This window comes from Equus przewalskii, chromosome 20 (genome assembly GCF_037783145.1).
Source record: "Equus przewalskii isolate Varuska chromosome 20, EquPr2, whole genome shotgun sequence".
NCBI classification, from domain to species: domain Eukaryota; kingdom Metazoa; phylum Chordata; class Mammalia; order Perissodactyla; family Equidae; genus Equus; species Equus przewalskii.
The window spans coordinates 3,736,756-3,752,322 of NC_091850.1; the positions used below are offsets into that span (position 1 = coordinate 3,736,756).

At 49.8% G+C, this 15,567-nt stretch overlaps 1 protein-coding gene across 2 annotated transcripts in view; it reads right to left on the reverse strand.

Moving 5' to 3' along the window:
- Positions 1-2,224: 2,224 nt before the first annotated feature.
- SUGP1 (SURP and G-patch domain containing 1) overlaps positions 2,225-15,567 on the reverse strand; it is a 36,994-nt gene continuing 23,651 nt past the window's right edge. For both annotated transcript variants that reach the window (XM_070586723.1, XM_070586724.1), the window contains 7 exons: positions 12,410-12,762; positions 5,708-5,814; positions 4,636-4,813; positions 4,115-4,221; positions 3,150-3,295; positions 2,718-2,847; positions 2,225-2,424 (listed from right to left, as the gene is read on the reverse strand). In XM_070586723.1, the coding sequence (XP_070442824.1) occupies positions 2,398-2,424; positions 2,718-2,847; positions 3,150-3,295; positions 4,115-4,221; positions 4,636-4,813; positions 5,708-5,814; positions 12,410-12,762 (1,048 nt within the window). In that variant the 3' untranslated portion in view covers positions 2,225-2,397. The remainder of the gene's footprint in view (positions 2,425-2,717; positions 2,848-3,149; positions 3,296-4,114; positions 4,222-4,635; positions 4,814-5,707; positions 5,815-12,409; positions 12,763-15,567) is intronic.

The following is a 15,567-nucleotide window of genomic DNA, read 5'->3' on the forward strand; positions in this document are numbered from 1 at the left end:
AGTGATTCTGTGCTGTGTTCCTTCCATGTAGCCTCCACACCTTGTGGGCAGCTGAGGCTGGGCTCACTTAGCGGGTGGAGGGAGGGGGCTCAAGAGGCAGGCTGAGATTAGGTGGGGATGGAGCCACCTTGGTGAGGAATTTGGGAACAGTGTTCCTGGCAGGGAGGAGCTCAGGCTTGTGGCTGAAGCAGCAGAAAGGAGGAGCCTGGGGTTGGGGTGTGGTGGGGTCTTGGGAGGGTTCTGAACAGCTTAGAGGAGGGGGAGATGCAAAGGGGGCAGGGGAGCTGGACCAGGGAGAGGGCTGTAGGGTGGGGAAAGGTGGCCCAATGTCTTTGTCACGCCCTCCGACCAGCCTTGGACTCTGATACTTGTGGCTGCTGGAAACAGGGTGAGCGGTCCCCACCTGATTCCTGCCCCGGGGCACCCACAGTCTGGGGTCAGGAAGATTCTAACCCTCACCACCACCTCCAACCAGGGCCCTTTCTCCATGCAGCCCCTTAGCCTTTTGTCAGCTGGGTCCCACCTGTAAGCCTCAGTGACAAGATGGTCTTCTGGCCACCTGCCTGACAGCCTCCCTCCCCAGGTGAGCGTTGCCCGTGGGGTGAAGTTCAGGTTCCTCTGGGCTGACCTGAGGCTCCAGTCTCATTTCTTGACCTTTCCCAACTCTAGCGGTGCCAACACCCCACAAGCCTCTCTCCTGTCTGCCAGATGGACCCTCTCATATTTTCTCACCCCTTAAGGCAGATCCCAACATCCCCTCTTCCAGGCAGCCCTCCTTACCACCCCAGCCTCACTTCTCCCCCTGCAGGGCCAGGGGTGTCTGGTCCAGCCCTGTCTAGGGGCCTGGCCTCACACTCTGTGTCTGGGAGGCGCTGGTACACACACACACAATTTGGAGGCCTCCTTTTCCAACTTTCCCCATGGCTGGAGGTCAAAGTCCATGGGCTGAGCCTGGCAAGCCTCCCGGACACTGATAATTCAATGGAATGGTGACCTTGACCTAGATGGCAGGATGCCTGGGACTGAAGCCTAGGGTCCCCATCATTGGAACCTCTGGCTGCCCAGAGCTACACCCTTGTGCTTGGGACCCAGGCCCCCTGTGCAGCCTCCACACACAGGCTTGTGTTACCCCTTTACCCTGTGCTGGGCACAGCAGCCACGCTGGGGAGAGAGGGTAGCATGTGTCACCCCAGCCTGGGCTCTGCTGCTGAGACTCCCAGTCCCTGGACTCCCCGCTTTGGGACACTCCTCAGGCTGCCTCCACCAGAGCTCCTGGTTCCTCTTTATAGCATTTATCAATTCAGACTATGTTAGGGGTTCACTGCCACGTCCCCAGCAGACTGTGGCTGCCCAGGAGCACATCTTGTCCATCTGGTTCACACAGTTGGTGTTCAGTATTTGCTGAATGACTGTGTCAATGCAAGCGGGCCCAAGAGCCTGATCCCAGCTTGTGTCCTCAGAGCCCATGATCCTACAGGAGTTGAGCAGGACCCACTGGATACGTGTGTGGGGCAGGTGAGTGAGTTGTGGGGGCCCCTTGGGCCTTGATACTGCAAGCATGGCTTGCAGGTTCCTGAGACCCGCCTATGCTGCTCACTCAGCAGCTGCAGCTGAACAAGATCCCCAGGTGGCTTCTGCACAAACATGAGGCACCGACTGGAGCCGTGGGGAGCTCTTGATACATACCTTGGTCTGGGCCACCCACCCACCTCCCCTCCTCCAGGAAACAAGTGATGTCTTAGCATGGTATATCTGTCCATGAAGCTATCCTCCAAAGGCACAAGCCCCAGGGACTCCTGTGTCCCCGACACTGGCGGGACCCAGGGCAGTTGGGGCAGCCTGGGCTGCAGCCATCACCAGCAGGGCTTGCTGTGTGTGGGGCCTTGTCAGTGCCACCTGCCGGTGAGGCAAGGAGCACAGGAGTGCTCTGCTCCAAGACCCCTCCCCAACCTCCTGCAATGCAGTGCTAGGCTGGGAGGTGCCTGATGCTCTGGGCCCAGCTGCAGCCAGATTTGAGCTGGCAGGCCTGCCACCCCACCCCTTGCAGAGGAAGCTTCGTGGGTCTAGCCCCCAACTGCAACCCAGGCCAACGGGGGAACCCACAGGCAGACAAGGGGCCAGGCCAGGTGGTTCTCCAGGATTCCCAGGGTGCTGGGGCGCCTTCACAGCAGCAGCCCGTCCTCATCTGCCCAGCCTGGCCCTGCTGCTAAGGAACAGGAGGGGCTTCTGGCAATGGCAGGACCAGGCTGCCATGGCGGGCAAGCACTGGGGCTTTTAATACACGGCACAACACTCAAGACAACGGGAAGGACAGGCAGAAATGCAGGCTGGAACAATCCACAGTTCAAGGACGGTCAGTCGTTTGGAAAGTACATTTGTGCAGTTTCTCCAGAACACTCAGTAGTAAGGCCGTCTAGGATTGTTCTTTAGGAGGAAAAAGAGATAAAAAAGGGGAATAGGTTAATAATGCTAAAGACAAAGAAGTTCTTCCTGTCCAGAACCTTGCAGGGGCAGCTGAGCTGAGATGAGAGGGCAGGCTCTGGGAAGGTGTGGAGGCTCTAACGCAGGCGGAGAAGTGGAGGGGTGCTGGTGAGACCTGGCCTAGCTGGCCCAGGGAAGGAGGGACCCTTCTGTTACCAGCACCGCTACCCACTAAGATAACTATGAAGAACCATGTGGCCCAGCCAGACGTGGTGTGGGGGGATGGGGACACGCACCAGGGGGTTGGGCCGGAAGCGGTAGGCCAGCATCATCCTCTTGCGGAAGGCCTCGTACTCGTCATCCTCCTTAGAGAGCTCGGCTGGCCGGTCAATGCCGAAGCCGGCACCGTCCACCGTGGTGGTGCCCCTGCAGGGAGGCGACAGTACAGTGTAACCAGGGGGGCCAGGCTGGTGCTAGCTGGAGGGGGGTGCAGGCCCTGGGCTCAGTGGCAATGCCCCAACACAGCTCAATGTGGGGGCTGTGCCAGGCTGGGTGGCACTTACATGGGACACACCTGGCACTGTGGGAGGATGGGAGAGCCCGAAGTGGCCCAGCCACCAGAGTTCACACCCCTGACTCCTACCCAGCAGGACTGGACCCGAGCCCTGGGCCTGTGTCTCCAAGTGGGACTCCCCTGACCCCACCCCCAGCATCAGAGCTGCACTCACTTGTTGACCGGGTTCTTGATGCCCTGGCCCTCTGAGCCCAGCCCGTCACCCTCCTTCCAGCCCATCTTCATCAGCATCTGGTAGCCGATGTTCTCCACCGTCAGCTTGAACTCCTTGTACTCTGAGTAGTCAGGCTCACGGCCCTCCTGCAGGGCAAGGAGGCAGCCGTCATCCATCAGGGCTGCAGCCATCCCCAGTCTCAGCTGGTGCCTGAAACCCCCTCCACCTATGGCCTCACTGGCCGCTAGGACCACTTGTCCATCTGCTTCCCCCCAAACAGTGAGACTCCTTGAGAAAAGACCAAGCTCCTCCTTCTCAGGGCTCCCAGGGCCAGATCTAGTGCTGAGCTCTGTGGTGGCCAAATCAAAGAGGGCAAGGTGACAGGTCACACAGGCCTTGTCCACCATGAAAAAGATTAATGGTTCATCAGTAAAGAAAAGCCCTACGTTCTGAGAGCGATTTGTTACAGAGTGTGAAAAAGAAGGTGTGGTCAACAAGATGACTGGCTTGTTGATGATGAGGTTATGTGGTACAAAGCAGTTTTACAAAAAAACCCCAAAAGACGATGTGGGATGTGCCACGTCAGCTGTCAGTCCTCACGAGTCTGATGGCAGCACGGGAGGGATGTAAGCTCTCATTCTGGAGAGCCCAGTCTGCAGGGGCTTCTGCCTGAGAAACGCTTTGCCTGTAAACTGCACTTAATTGGCTCCACTGGAAGCAGAATTTCCCTGAAGTCCCAGGAAATGTTTCTAAAGTGGCAGCTGAGCTGCTATTTGCTAATTCCCTACACAGATGGCGTCTGTCATAAACAGATGCCTTCTGCAGCAGGAGGGCCCACCTCCTCCTGTGAGCAAGAGGGGGTCCGAGGCCATTGCAGGTGCCTGCCGCAGGAGGGGACACTGTACAGGCTGCCTGCTGGACGGGCCCACAGCAGGGGGTGGTGCTTGGGGGCCCTCTTAGCTCACCTTCAGGGCCTTGAAGGTCTCCATGAACTTCTCCAGCTCGTCTGGTGGCAGAAAGTCTCCAATGAAGTGCTTGCCCCGGCCCATCTTCGTCAACTGCTCGGCCCACTCTGCCCAGAGAAGCAGGAAAGGTGAGAGGAGGAAGGAGGAGTGCAGGGAGCAGGCCAGGTGGCCCCACAGGACAGGTATGAGTCTTGGGGGGAGTCTGGGGCCACAGGGGAATGAGGCAGCTGGTTGAGACTCCAACTTGAGCCCCTGTCCCCAAGTAGCCCTGCTGAGCACCATGTTCAAACACCAGTGAACACTCAGAGGACCACTCCTTTTACCACTGAGGAAACTGAAGCACAGAGAGGCTGTCTCTTGCCTCTTGCTCAAGGTCTTACAGGCTGGGAAGGTGGCTTAAGACCCCAGCGCAGTGCCTCCAGGCGCTTTCCTGGGCAGAAGAGTGGGGCTTCCTGAGCCCACAGCACCCTGAGGGCAAGACCCAAGGCACCCCCGTTCCCGTGACTTGCGCCTTGGCCCACCCCGAGTCTTGTCCATCTCCATGCGCCGCAGCTGATGCTCCCAGGTGCCCAGCTCACTGTCCACCTCCTCATCACTGTCGTAGCCATGCTGGTGCTGCTGCAGTGCCTTCTCCCACAGCAGCTGCATGTCCTGCATCGCACGCTTGTGCTGCATGATCATGTCATACATCTGCTGCATCTGTGGGTGGCACACGATGCCAGTGAGCAAGGACGTGCACCACGTGCAGGAGGTGGCCCCTTTACCTCCCCTCTGCATGTCAGGGTCCCCCCTTCCCCGCTTCTGCCCTCCCTGGGGCAGGCACATGATCAGGGCTTGGAGCCAAGTATGCAAGAAGGCAGAGAGTCTCATGTCAGGACACACCCTGGGTTCCTGAATCCCTGTGTTGAGCAGAGAGGACCCACTTCTGCCTCAACCAGAGCCTGAGGCCTGGCCTGGAACCTAGCACATCCTGGGCACTGTAACTGTGGACTGAATGAGGGTGTTGCAGGCTTCTGACCCCTGGGAGGGTTGAGGGTGATGTGATGGGGCTGCTGGCCTGGAGGAGGTGGACGGGTGAGCTGTCCCCAAGGACTGACAGGTAAGTACCTCTAGTTCCCCTGGGAAGCAGCAGAGAGGCCAAGCCCCTGGCTGCAGATCTCCCTGCCAAGCTGGCCCTCACCCCAACACTGCCCACCATCAACATCACATTGCTCAGGGCACCCAGTGCTGGCCAGGCCTGTCCTATACTGGATGCTGCAGGGAACTGGAAGGAAAACTTAAATGGAGACTATCCAGTTGGACCAGCCCATGAGTGTGGTGGGGAGCAGCTGTGGAGCAGTGGCCACAGGGGCTGCCCAGGCAGTGTGAGAAGGCCTCTGGGCCTGACTGCAGGCTGGGGAAGGCCCTCAGGGGGTGGCATGCTGTTGACAGGAGACCTGCTCACCCAGGAGCCTCTCCCCTGACCTTGGGATCTGCCCGGCACAGGGAGGCTCAGAAAGAATACACTGTGACCACTGCACCAGGGGGCGGGGTGGGCGACAATACTCCACTAGCGTCTGTGGAACCTGCCCGCCCTGCCCCCAACAGCCTTACCTCTTGTTGCTCCTTCAGCTGCTTCTTCTGGGCGTCTGACAGCTCCGTGACACCCACCAGACCCACAGGCTTCCCCTTCTCATAGCCAAGACCCTTGAGGTCCTGAACTGGAAACAAGACACAGGCTGGTCAGCAAGAGACACATGAGCCCAGCTCTGCTACTGAGTGTGGCACAGAGCCCGTGCACTGAGAACATCTGAGACACCCGGTGCACATGGCAGGGCCCTCACATCAGGACAGTATCTCATGTCACTGATTACTGCAGAGGCCTCACCACACTCTATCACATGCATCTACTTTCATCCCCATGTGACCTCTCCAGGCAGGCTCTATGTTCCCATGTTGCAGAACCAACACCAGAACTCAGAGGTCTGGTGCCTCACTCAAGGTCACATGGCTGATGGGTGGCAGGGATTTTGCAAAGCCAGAGACATGAGAGTGAGATGAGCTTGTGTGTGCGTGCACTCACGCACATGGGCTCTGGGAAGCAAGCTCTGCAGTGAACAGACACCCGACGTAGACACACATGAGGTTCAGAGTCTGGCATAAGACACAGCTGTGGAGCTCTGTTAGTTCCTTCCGGGGAGGCAGCTGATTGTCCTCAAAGCAACTGACATGTAATTTGGCATCAGCCTGGGCTGAAGCCCGCAACACTAATTCATGTGAAGATGCTTGTGATGGCCCCATCTGGGTGGCGGAAACAACCACCCCTCAGGCAGTAGCTCCCTGGGGGAGAAGCTCGGCAGAGGAGGGTACAGAGGCCCCTCTGGGAAGGTGGGAAGAGCTCACTGGGGCTCGGGCTTCACTTGCAAGAACCACCCACAGGTGCTCCCTGACCACACGACTGTACGCCAATCCCTCCTTGAAGGTCTGTGGTGGCTCTGAAGGGTGTGGGGAAGCCCTGTGGAAACGGCAAAGGAGCCAAGGTCTGCGCAGCCTGCTGAGTGCCTGGGGTGTGCCCACAGTTCCCCCTTTTCCTCAAGACACATTCACCAGTGAGCAGCTGGGTGGGGGCTGCCCATGCTCCCCTGGGGACGACATGGGCCAGTGGGACTTGAACAGGGTCTGAGACTTTGGAGCCTGTGCCTGTCCACTTGACCATGAGGTAAGCTTCTTTACCAGCTGGGAGTTGGGGCCAGACCTCAGAGACATGGACTCAGAGGTGGGGTGTGCATGCATCAGAGCAGCATCCAGATCTGAGCACCCTCCTTTACAGATGGCACGGGTTCAGCGCTCAAGCAGTAATCTGATCCTAGGCACCCTCAACCCTGGGTGGAGAGGCTATCTGGAGCCCCAGTGACTACTGGAATATTCAATCGGTAGCTTTTTCCCTTGGGCCAGGGAGGCACTGGGCAAGAAACTAAACTCAGAGCTGGACGGGCAGAGCCAACAGACTAACCATGTGACCTGGGTGAACTCCCTTCCCTCTGGCCCATACTCATAAGGCAAATGCAGATACCAAGTACCAGGGCATGTCTGACTCCTCTATACACCCCCACGTCCAGCTCCAGTCAAGTTGGGAGTGAGAGAGGTGAAGACAGTTCCACCGGTGGTGCAGGCTGCACTGGGGGGCGGGGTGGGAGTCAGACAGATGACAGAAGACAGCCTCTCTCAGTCACCGATTATTATCTGCAGATTATGATGACACAGACTCCCCCGACCCTTGCGGGTGTATGGTAGAAAATGAGAAATGAGGCCACATGTTGGCCATCGCTAAAACTGCTGTCAAGGAGGGAGAGATTAGAGGTAACTGTGCAAAACTGACCATGGCAATTACTATGTTTAACATCATGCATTTCCTAAGCTTTCTATGACAAGAATGAGTCCAAGTACTTGAAAGCTTAAGGGAGATAACAGGATCCATTTACATGCCGTCTACAAGAGACTCACTCTAGATACAAAGACATAAATAGGCTGAAAGTGAAAGGATGGAAAAAGATATTTCATGCCAATAGTAACCAAGAGAGAGCTGGGATGGCCATACTAGTATCAGACAAAACAGACTTTAAGTCAAAAAAGGCTACACGAGACAAAGAAAGACATTATGTATTAATAAAAGGTCTAATACTCAAAGAAGATATAACAAATATATACACACCTAACAACAGAGCCCCAAGATATATGAAGCAAAAATTGACAATACTGAAGGGAGAAATAGACAGTTCTGTAAACAGAGGACTGAACAACACTATACTCCAACTAGGCCTCACAGACACAAACAGAACATGCAACCCAGCAATGGCAGCAGACATAGTCTTCTCAAGTGCACATGGAACATTCTGCAGGACAGATCATATGTTAGGCTACAAAACAAGTTTTAATAAATTTTAAAAGATTGAAATCCTACCATGTATCCTTTCTGATCACAATGGAAAGAAACTAGAAATCAATAACAGAAGGAAAAGTGGAAAACTCACAAATATGTGGAAATTAACATACTCAATGAATGGGTTGAAGAAGAAATCACAAGAGAGATTAGAAAATACTTAAGAGATGAATGAACACAAAAGCGCAACACATCAAAACCTATGGGATGCAGAAAAGCAGTGCTAGGAGATAAATTTACAGCTGTACTTGCATACATTAAAAAAGCAGAACTCGGGGCTGGCCCGTGGCCAAGTGGTTAAGTTTGCACGTTCCGCTTCAGCGGCCCAGGGTTTCACCAGTTCGAATCCTGGGCACGGACATGGCACTGCTCTTCAGGCCATGCTGAGGTGGCATCCCACATAGCACAACCAGACGCTCTCACAACTAGAATGTAGAACAACGTACTGTGGGGCTTTGGGGAGAAGAAGAAGAAAAAAAACGAAGATTGGCAACAGTTGTTAGGTCAGGTGCCAATCTTAAAAAATAAAATAAAAAATAAATTTAAAAAAAAGAAGAACTCCTGGGGCCGGCCCAGTGGCGTAGTGGTTAAGTTCGCACGCTCTGCTTTGGCGGCCCAGAGTTCGCAGTTCGGATCCCAGGTGCAGACCTATACACCACTCATCAAACCATGCGGTGGTGGCGTCCCACATATAACATAGAGGAAGACTGGCACGGATGTCAGCTCAGGGACAATCTTCCTCACCAAAAAAAAAAAGAAGAAGAAGAAGAAGAAGAACTCCAGTCAATAACCTAACTCTGCCTTAAGGAACTAGGAAAAGAAGAGCAAACAAATTCCAGAGCTAGCAAAAGGGAGAAAATAAAGATTAAAATGGAGATAAATGAAATAAGCAATAGAAATACAATAGAGAAAATCAGTAAAACCAAAAGACGGTTTTTGGAAAAGAGCAACAAAATGGACAAACCTTTAGATAGACTGCCGAAGGAAAAAAGAGAGAAGACTCAATTACTAAGATCAGAAATGAAAATGGGGATATTAGTAATGACTTTACAAAAATAAAAAGGATCATAAGAGAATACTGTGAACAACTGTACACCAACAAATCGGATAACCTAGATGAAGCGGGTGAATTCCTGGAAATGCACAAACTACCAAAACTAACCCAGGAACACAAAGAAAATCTGAATAGACTTATAACAAGTAAGGCGTTCAATCGATAATCAAAAACCCCTCAACAAAGAGAAGTCCAGAACCAGATGGCATCACTGGTAAATTCTACCAAACATTTCAAAGATGAATTAACACCAATTCTTCTCAAATTTGTCCAAAAAATTAAAGTAGGGAACATTTCCTAACTCATTCTATGAGGTCAACATTACCCTGATAACAAAGGCAGACAAACGCACAACAAGAAAACTATAGAACAATATTCCTTATGACTATAGATGCAGAACTCTGCAACAAAATACTAGCTAAACCAAATCCAGCACCACGTTAAAGGATGATTCGCCACGACCGAGTGGGATTTATCCCAGGAAAGCAAGGGTGGTTCAACATACGAAAATTCATCTACCGAATACTCCACATTAATACAACGAAGAAAAAAACACACTTGACCATTTCAATTGATGTAGAAAAAGCATTTGAAAATCTAACACCCTTTCACAATAAAAACACTCAATAAACTAGGAACAGAAGGGAACTTCTTCAACATGATAAAAGCCATATATAAAAATGCACAGCAACCATCACACTCAACAGTGAAAGACCAAAAGCTTTCCCCCTAAAATCAGGAACAAGGCAAGGATGCCTGCTTTTTTTTTTGAAGAAGAAGAAGATTAGCCCTGAGCTAACTACTGCCAGTCCTCCTCTTTTTAGCTGAGGAAGCCTGGCCCTGAGCTAACATCCGTGCCCATCTTCCTCTACTTTATACGTGGGACACCTACCACAGCATGGAGTGCCAAGCAGTGCCATGTCCGCACCCAGGATCCGAACCGGGGAACCCCAGGCTGCTGAGAAATGGAACGTGCGAACTTAACCGCTGTGCCACCGGGCTGGCCCCAGGATGCCTGCTTTTGCCACTTGTGTTGAATACAGTACTGCAAATCCTAGCCAGAGTAATTACGCAAGAAAAAGAAATAAGAGGCATCCAACTGGAAAGGAAGAAGTAAAACTATCTCTATTTGCAGATGACATGATCTTACATGTAAAAACCTCTTACGAATCTACAAAAAGACTGTTAGAGCTCATAAATGACTTCAGCTCATAAACGAATTCAAACTTGAAGGATACATAATAAGCACACAAAAATCAGTTGTATTTCTATACACTGTCAACAAATAATCCAAAAGGAAATTTAAAAAAAATTTAATTTACTAGGGCCAGCCCGGTGGCGCAGCAGTTAAGTTAGCACGTTCCGTTTCTTGGCAGCCCGGGATTCGCCAGTTTGGATCCTGGGTGCGGACATGGCACTGCTTGGCGAAAGCCATGCTGTGGTAGGCATCCCACGTATAAAACAGAAGAAGATGGGCATGGATGTTAGCTCAGGGCCAGTCTTCCTCAGCAAAAAGAGGAGGATTGGCAGTAGTTAGCTCAGGGCTAATCTTCCTCTAAATAAATAAATAATTTGAAAAAAAATTTAATTTACTACAGCATTGAAAAGAATAAATCACTTAGGAATAAATTTAAACAAGGAGGTATAAGACTTGTACGATGAAAACTATAAAACATGCTGGAACAAATTAAAGAAGACCTAAATAACATCCCATGTTCACAGGTTAGAAAACTTAAATATTGTTAACATGTCAATAGTACCCAAGGCGATCTACAGATTCACTGCAATCCCTATCAAAATCCTAATGGTGTTTTCTGCAGAAATGGAAAGGCTCATCTGAAAATTCCAAGGACCCCAAATAGTCAAAGCTTGAAAGAGAAGAAAAAAGTTGGAAGACTTATATTTCCGATTTCAAAACTTACTACAAAGCTACAGTAATCAAAACAGTGTGGTACTGATATAAGGACAGACATATACACCAGTAACAGAACAGAGAGTCCAGAAATAAATCCTTACATCTACGGTCAAATGATTTTTGACAAGGGTGCCAAGACCATTCAGTAGGGAAAGAACAGTCTCTTTCTTCAACAAATGTGCTGGGACAACTGGATCTCCACATGCAAAAGAATGAAGTTAGACCCTTTCCTTGTATCATATATAAAAAGTAACTCAAAATGGATTGAGGACCTAAATTTAAGAGCTAAAACTATAAAACTCTCAGAATAAAACATAGGGGTAAATCTTCAAGACCTTGGATTTGGCTATGGTTTCTTAAATATGACACCAAAATCAAAGAGAACAAAAGACAAAAATAAATTGAACTTCACTAAAATCTAAAACTTTTCTGCATCAAAGGACACCAATAAGAGGGTGAAAAGACAATCCATGGAATGAAAGAAAACATTTGCCAATCATATATCTGAATGGGGGTTAATATCCAGAATATATAAAGAACTTCTACAACAAAAAGATGAACAACTCTACTAAAAAAGGGGCAAAGGACTTGAATAGACATTTCTCCAAATAAAGTATACAAATGGCCAATAAGCACAGGAAAGGATGCTCAACACCATTTGTCATCAGGGAAATGCAAATCAAAACTACAATGTGGGGGCTGGTGGCGCAGCAGCTAAGTTCGCACGTTCCTCTTTGTTGGCCGGGGGTTCGCGGGTGCGGACATGGCACCACTTGGCACGCCATGGTGTGGCAGACATCCCACATATAAAGTAAAGGAAGATGGGCATGGATGTTAGCTCAGGGCCAGTCTTCCCCAGCAAAAAGAGGAGGATTGGCAGCAGATGTTAGCTCAGGGCTAATCTTCCTCAAAAAACAAAAAACAACAAAAAAACTACAATGTGATTCCACCTTACACCTACTAGGATGGCTATAAGAAAACGGTGAGGATGTGGATTACCTGGAACCCTTGTGCACTGCTGGCAGGAACATAAAATGGTGCAGTTGCTACAGAAAGCAGTTTGGCAGTTCCTCAAAAAGTTAAACACAGAATTAACCATATGACCCAGTGATTCCACTGGTAGGTATATACACAAAAGAATCGAAATCAGGGATCCAAACAGCATCTATAGGCCAATGTTCACAGCAGCGCTATTCACAATCACCAAAAGGTGGAAACCACCCAAGTGTCCATCAACTGATGAATGGATGAACAAAAGTGTGGTCTATCCATACAGTGGAATACTATTCAGCCATAGAAATGCATGAAATTCTGACACATGCTACAACACAGATGAATCTTGAAAACATCATGCTCAGTGAAAAAAGCAAGACCCTCCTGACAGCCTGGCAGAGGGGGTCAGCCCACCTGACAGAGGCGAGGGAGAGGCATCCACATCCCTCTGCACTAGCTCGGCAGGCGGGAGCTCCACTTTGTCCTCTTCGGGCCCCCACCGGCTCTTTCGCTTTCTCTTCACAGTGGCTGTGGTAGCCGGCTTCCCGGGGGCAGCTGGAGCTGGGGTGATGGCGGGTGAGGGGGCAGATGAGGTGGGGCAGGCAGTGGGGGGCATGGACCCCGACTGGGTCTCAAGAGGGGATTTGCGCTTCAGGCCAAAGTCGGGCGCTGTGGGGGTGCCTGTGGGGCCGGCCTTGGCTTTCCGGAATTCCTCCAGCTTCTGGCGGTAGTACTTGTACCCTTGGCTGTTGGGTTCGTACAGAAAGCTAAAAAGGAGAGCAAGGGGCATATTGTCAGCTGGGCCCCATGCCCCTGCCCCTGAGCAGCTTGGGCCTTGCACAGGCACACCCAGGTTGGCCAGGGTCACATCAGGGTCAAGGTCTCCACCACAACCTCCTGCCCTGCCAGGCCTCAGAGGCTGCTGGCTCTGGTGGCCCAAACTTGAGGGACAGTGTGACATGCCTACAGCCTGTCATGATGCTGTTCCCATGAGCCAAGGGTCACTCCAAGCCCCCACCTCTTCCTTATCAAGCACCCATTGCACCATCATCAATCTCCTGCTTTGAATGAAAAGGGGCAGGGTCCCTCAGACCTTCCCCAGGCTCTGTGGGGCTTCTTCCTCTACCATTCCAGGCCAGCACACCAGTGCCTTCAAACCAAGGAATCCTGAGTTTCGAGACACCTGGCTTCAGAAAGGGCAGGATCTGTCCCAAGCCTGACAGCTTGACACATTTCTGCTTCTCTCTGACGCATCCTTGGGAGGCATCAACAGCGGATGGAGCCAAAACAGAGACACTGAACACAGGAATGGACAGGGAGCTAGACTCCAATCCAAGGGCAGAAGCCCCTGCCTTGCTGGAAGCCACTGGTCCCTTCAGTCTTTTCCAACCCCAGCCCCAAGCATGGAGCAGGAGGTGCTGGGTTCAGAGCTGGAAGAGGCCACAAATCCCTCTGCATCTGCCCAGCATCTCTCAGATTATGCATCTCCTGAGCCACCTCTGGGGTCCACACCAGACGGAAGAGTCACAGCCAGTTCTACACAGCAAAACATGTGCACAGCATGGGTTTCACAGCCGCTGACAAGAAGGGGCTAGATCTGCACTCGCAAACCTGTGCTACAAAAGCAACACGTGGGCTCAAGGATACTGTAAATTCCTTTCCCATAAAAGAAAGACAGCAGAAAGAAACCCCATATACCATTTCTATGTGTCTAGGTGAGAGCCAGGAGAGGGGTGGGAGGACCCCCAGCCCTGCTAACATTGGTACCTAGGGTAGGATGGAAGGATGGGGAGATGGCGGCATCTTCTTTGTACTCCTGGGTCATGGTACAAGCATGTACACCCTTCAGAAAACCCAGTGAGGAACATTTGTAAAAATTAAAAAAAAAAAAAATCAATAAAATCATTAATCTTCTAGCCAGTCTAAGCAAAAAGATAGAAAACACAAATTAATATCAGAACTGAAAGAGGAGACATCACTACAGATCTCTTGGACATTAAAAGAATACTAAAAGAATATTATGAATAAGTCTATGCCCACAAATTTGATAACCCGGATGAAATGGACCAATTCCTTGAAAGACACAATCTGCCAAAACTCTCACATGAAGAAACAGACAATCTGAACAGGCCTATTTCTATTAAAGAAATTGAATCAGTAATTAATAACCTCCCAAAACAGAAAGCACCACACCCATAAGAGTTCACTGGTGAATTCTACCAAACATTTAAAAAAGAAATTACACCAATTCCCTACAGTCCCTCTCAGAGGATAGAAGCAGAGAGATACTTCCTAACTCATCCAATTACCCTAAGACTAAAACCAAAGACATTACAAGAAAACTACAGACTAACATCTCTCATGAACATAGATGCAAAAATCCTCAACAAAATACTAGTAAACCATATCCACCAACGTATAGAAAGAATTATACACCACAACCAAGTGGGATTTACTCCAGGCATGCAAGCCAGTTCAACATTTGAAAATCAAGTAGTGTAATCCATCATATCAACAGGCTAAAAAAGAAAAAAAATCACATGATCATACCAATAGCTGCAGAAAAAGCATTTGACAAAACCCAGAGCCTATTCACGACAAAAACTCTCAGTAAACTAGAAATATGAGGGAACTTCCTCAACCTGATAAAGAACATCTACAAAAAGCCCTACAGCAAACGTCATACTTAATGGTGAGAAATCTGAAGCTTTCCCACTAAGAACAAGAACAAAGGAAGAATATTCCGACCTCAGCAGTGCTTTTCAACATTGTACTGAAGTCCTAGCTAATCCAGTAAGATGAGGAAAGGAAACAGAAAGTATACTGATTGAGATGGAAGGAATAAAACTATCTTTGTTTGTAAGTGATATAACTGTCTATGTTGAAAAAATAGACAAAATTACTCCCGGAACTAATAAGCTATTATAGCAAGGTTGCAGGATATAAGGTTAATATACAAAAATTACTTTCCTACATACCAGCAATAACCAAGCAGAATTTGAAATTGAAAACACAATACGATTTACATTAGCACCCCAAAAAATGAAATACTTAGGTATAAGTCTAGCAAAATATGCACAAGATCTTTAGGAGGAAACTACAAAATTCTGAGTAACGAATTCAAAGAAGAACTAAGTAAATGGAGAGATATTCCACCTCATGGATAGGAAGATCCAACACTGTCAACAGGTCAGTTCTTCCCAACTTGATTTCTAGATTCAATGCAATCTCAATCAAAATCCCAGCAAGTTATTCTGTGGATACTGACAAACTCATTCTAAAGTATATATTGAAAGACAAAGACCCAGAATAGCCAAAACAACATCGAAGGAGAGCAAAGTTGGAGGACTGACACTACCTGACTTGAAGACTTACTGTAAAGCTACAGGAATCAAGGCAGTGTGGCACAAACAGATCAACGCAACAGCACAGAGAGGCCAGAAACAGACCCACGTAAATATAGTCAACAGATCTTTGACAAAGGAGCAAAGGCAATACAGTGGAGCAAAGATTCGGGTGCAAAGACTCTGCTGGGAGATGTCGATAATAGGGGCAGGTATGCATATGTAGGG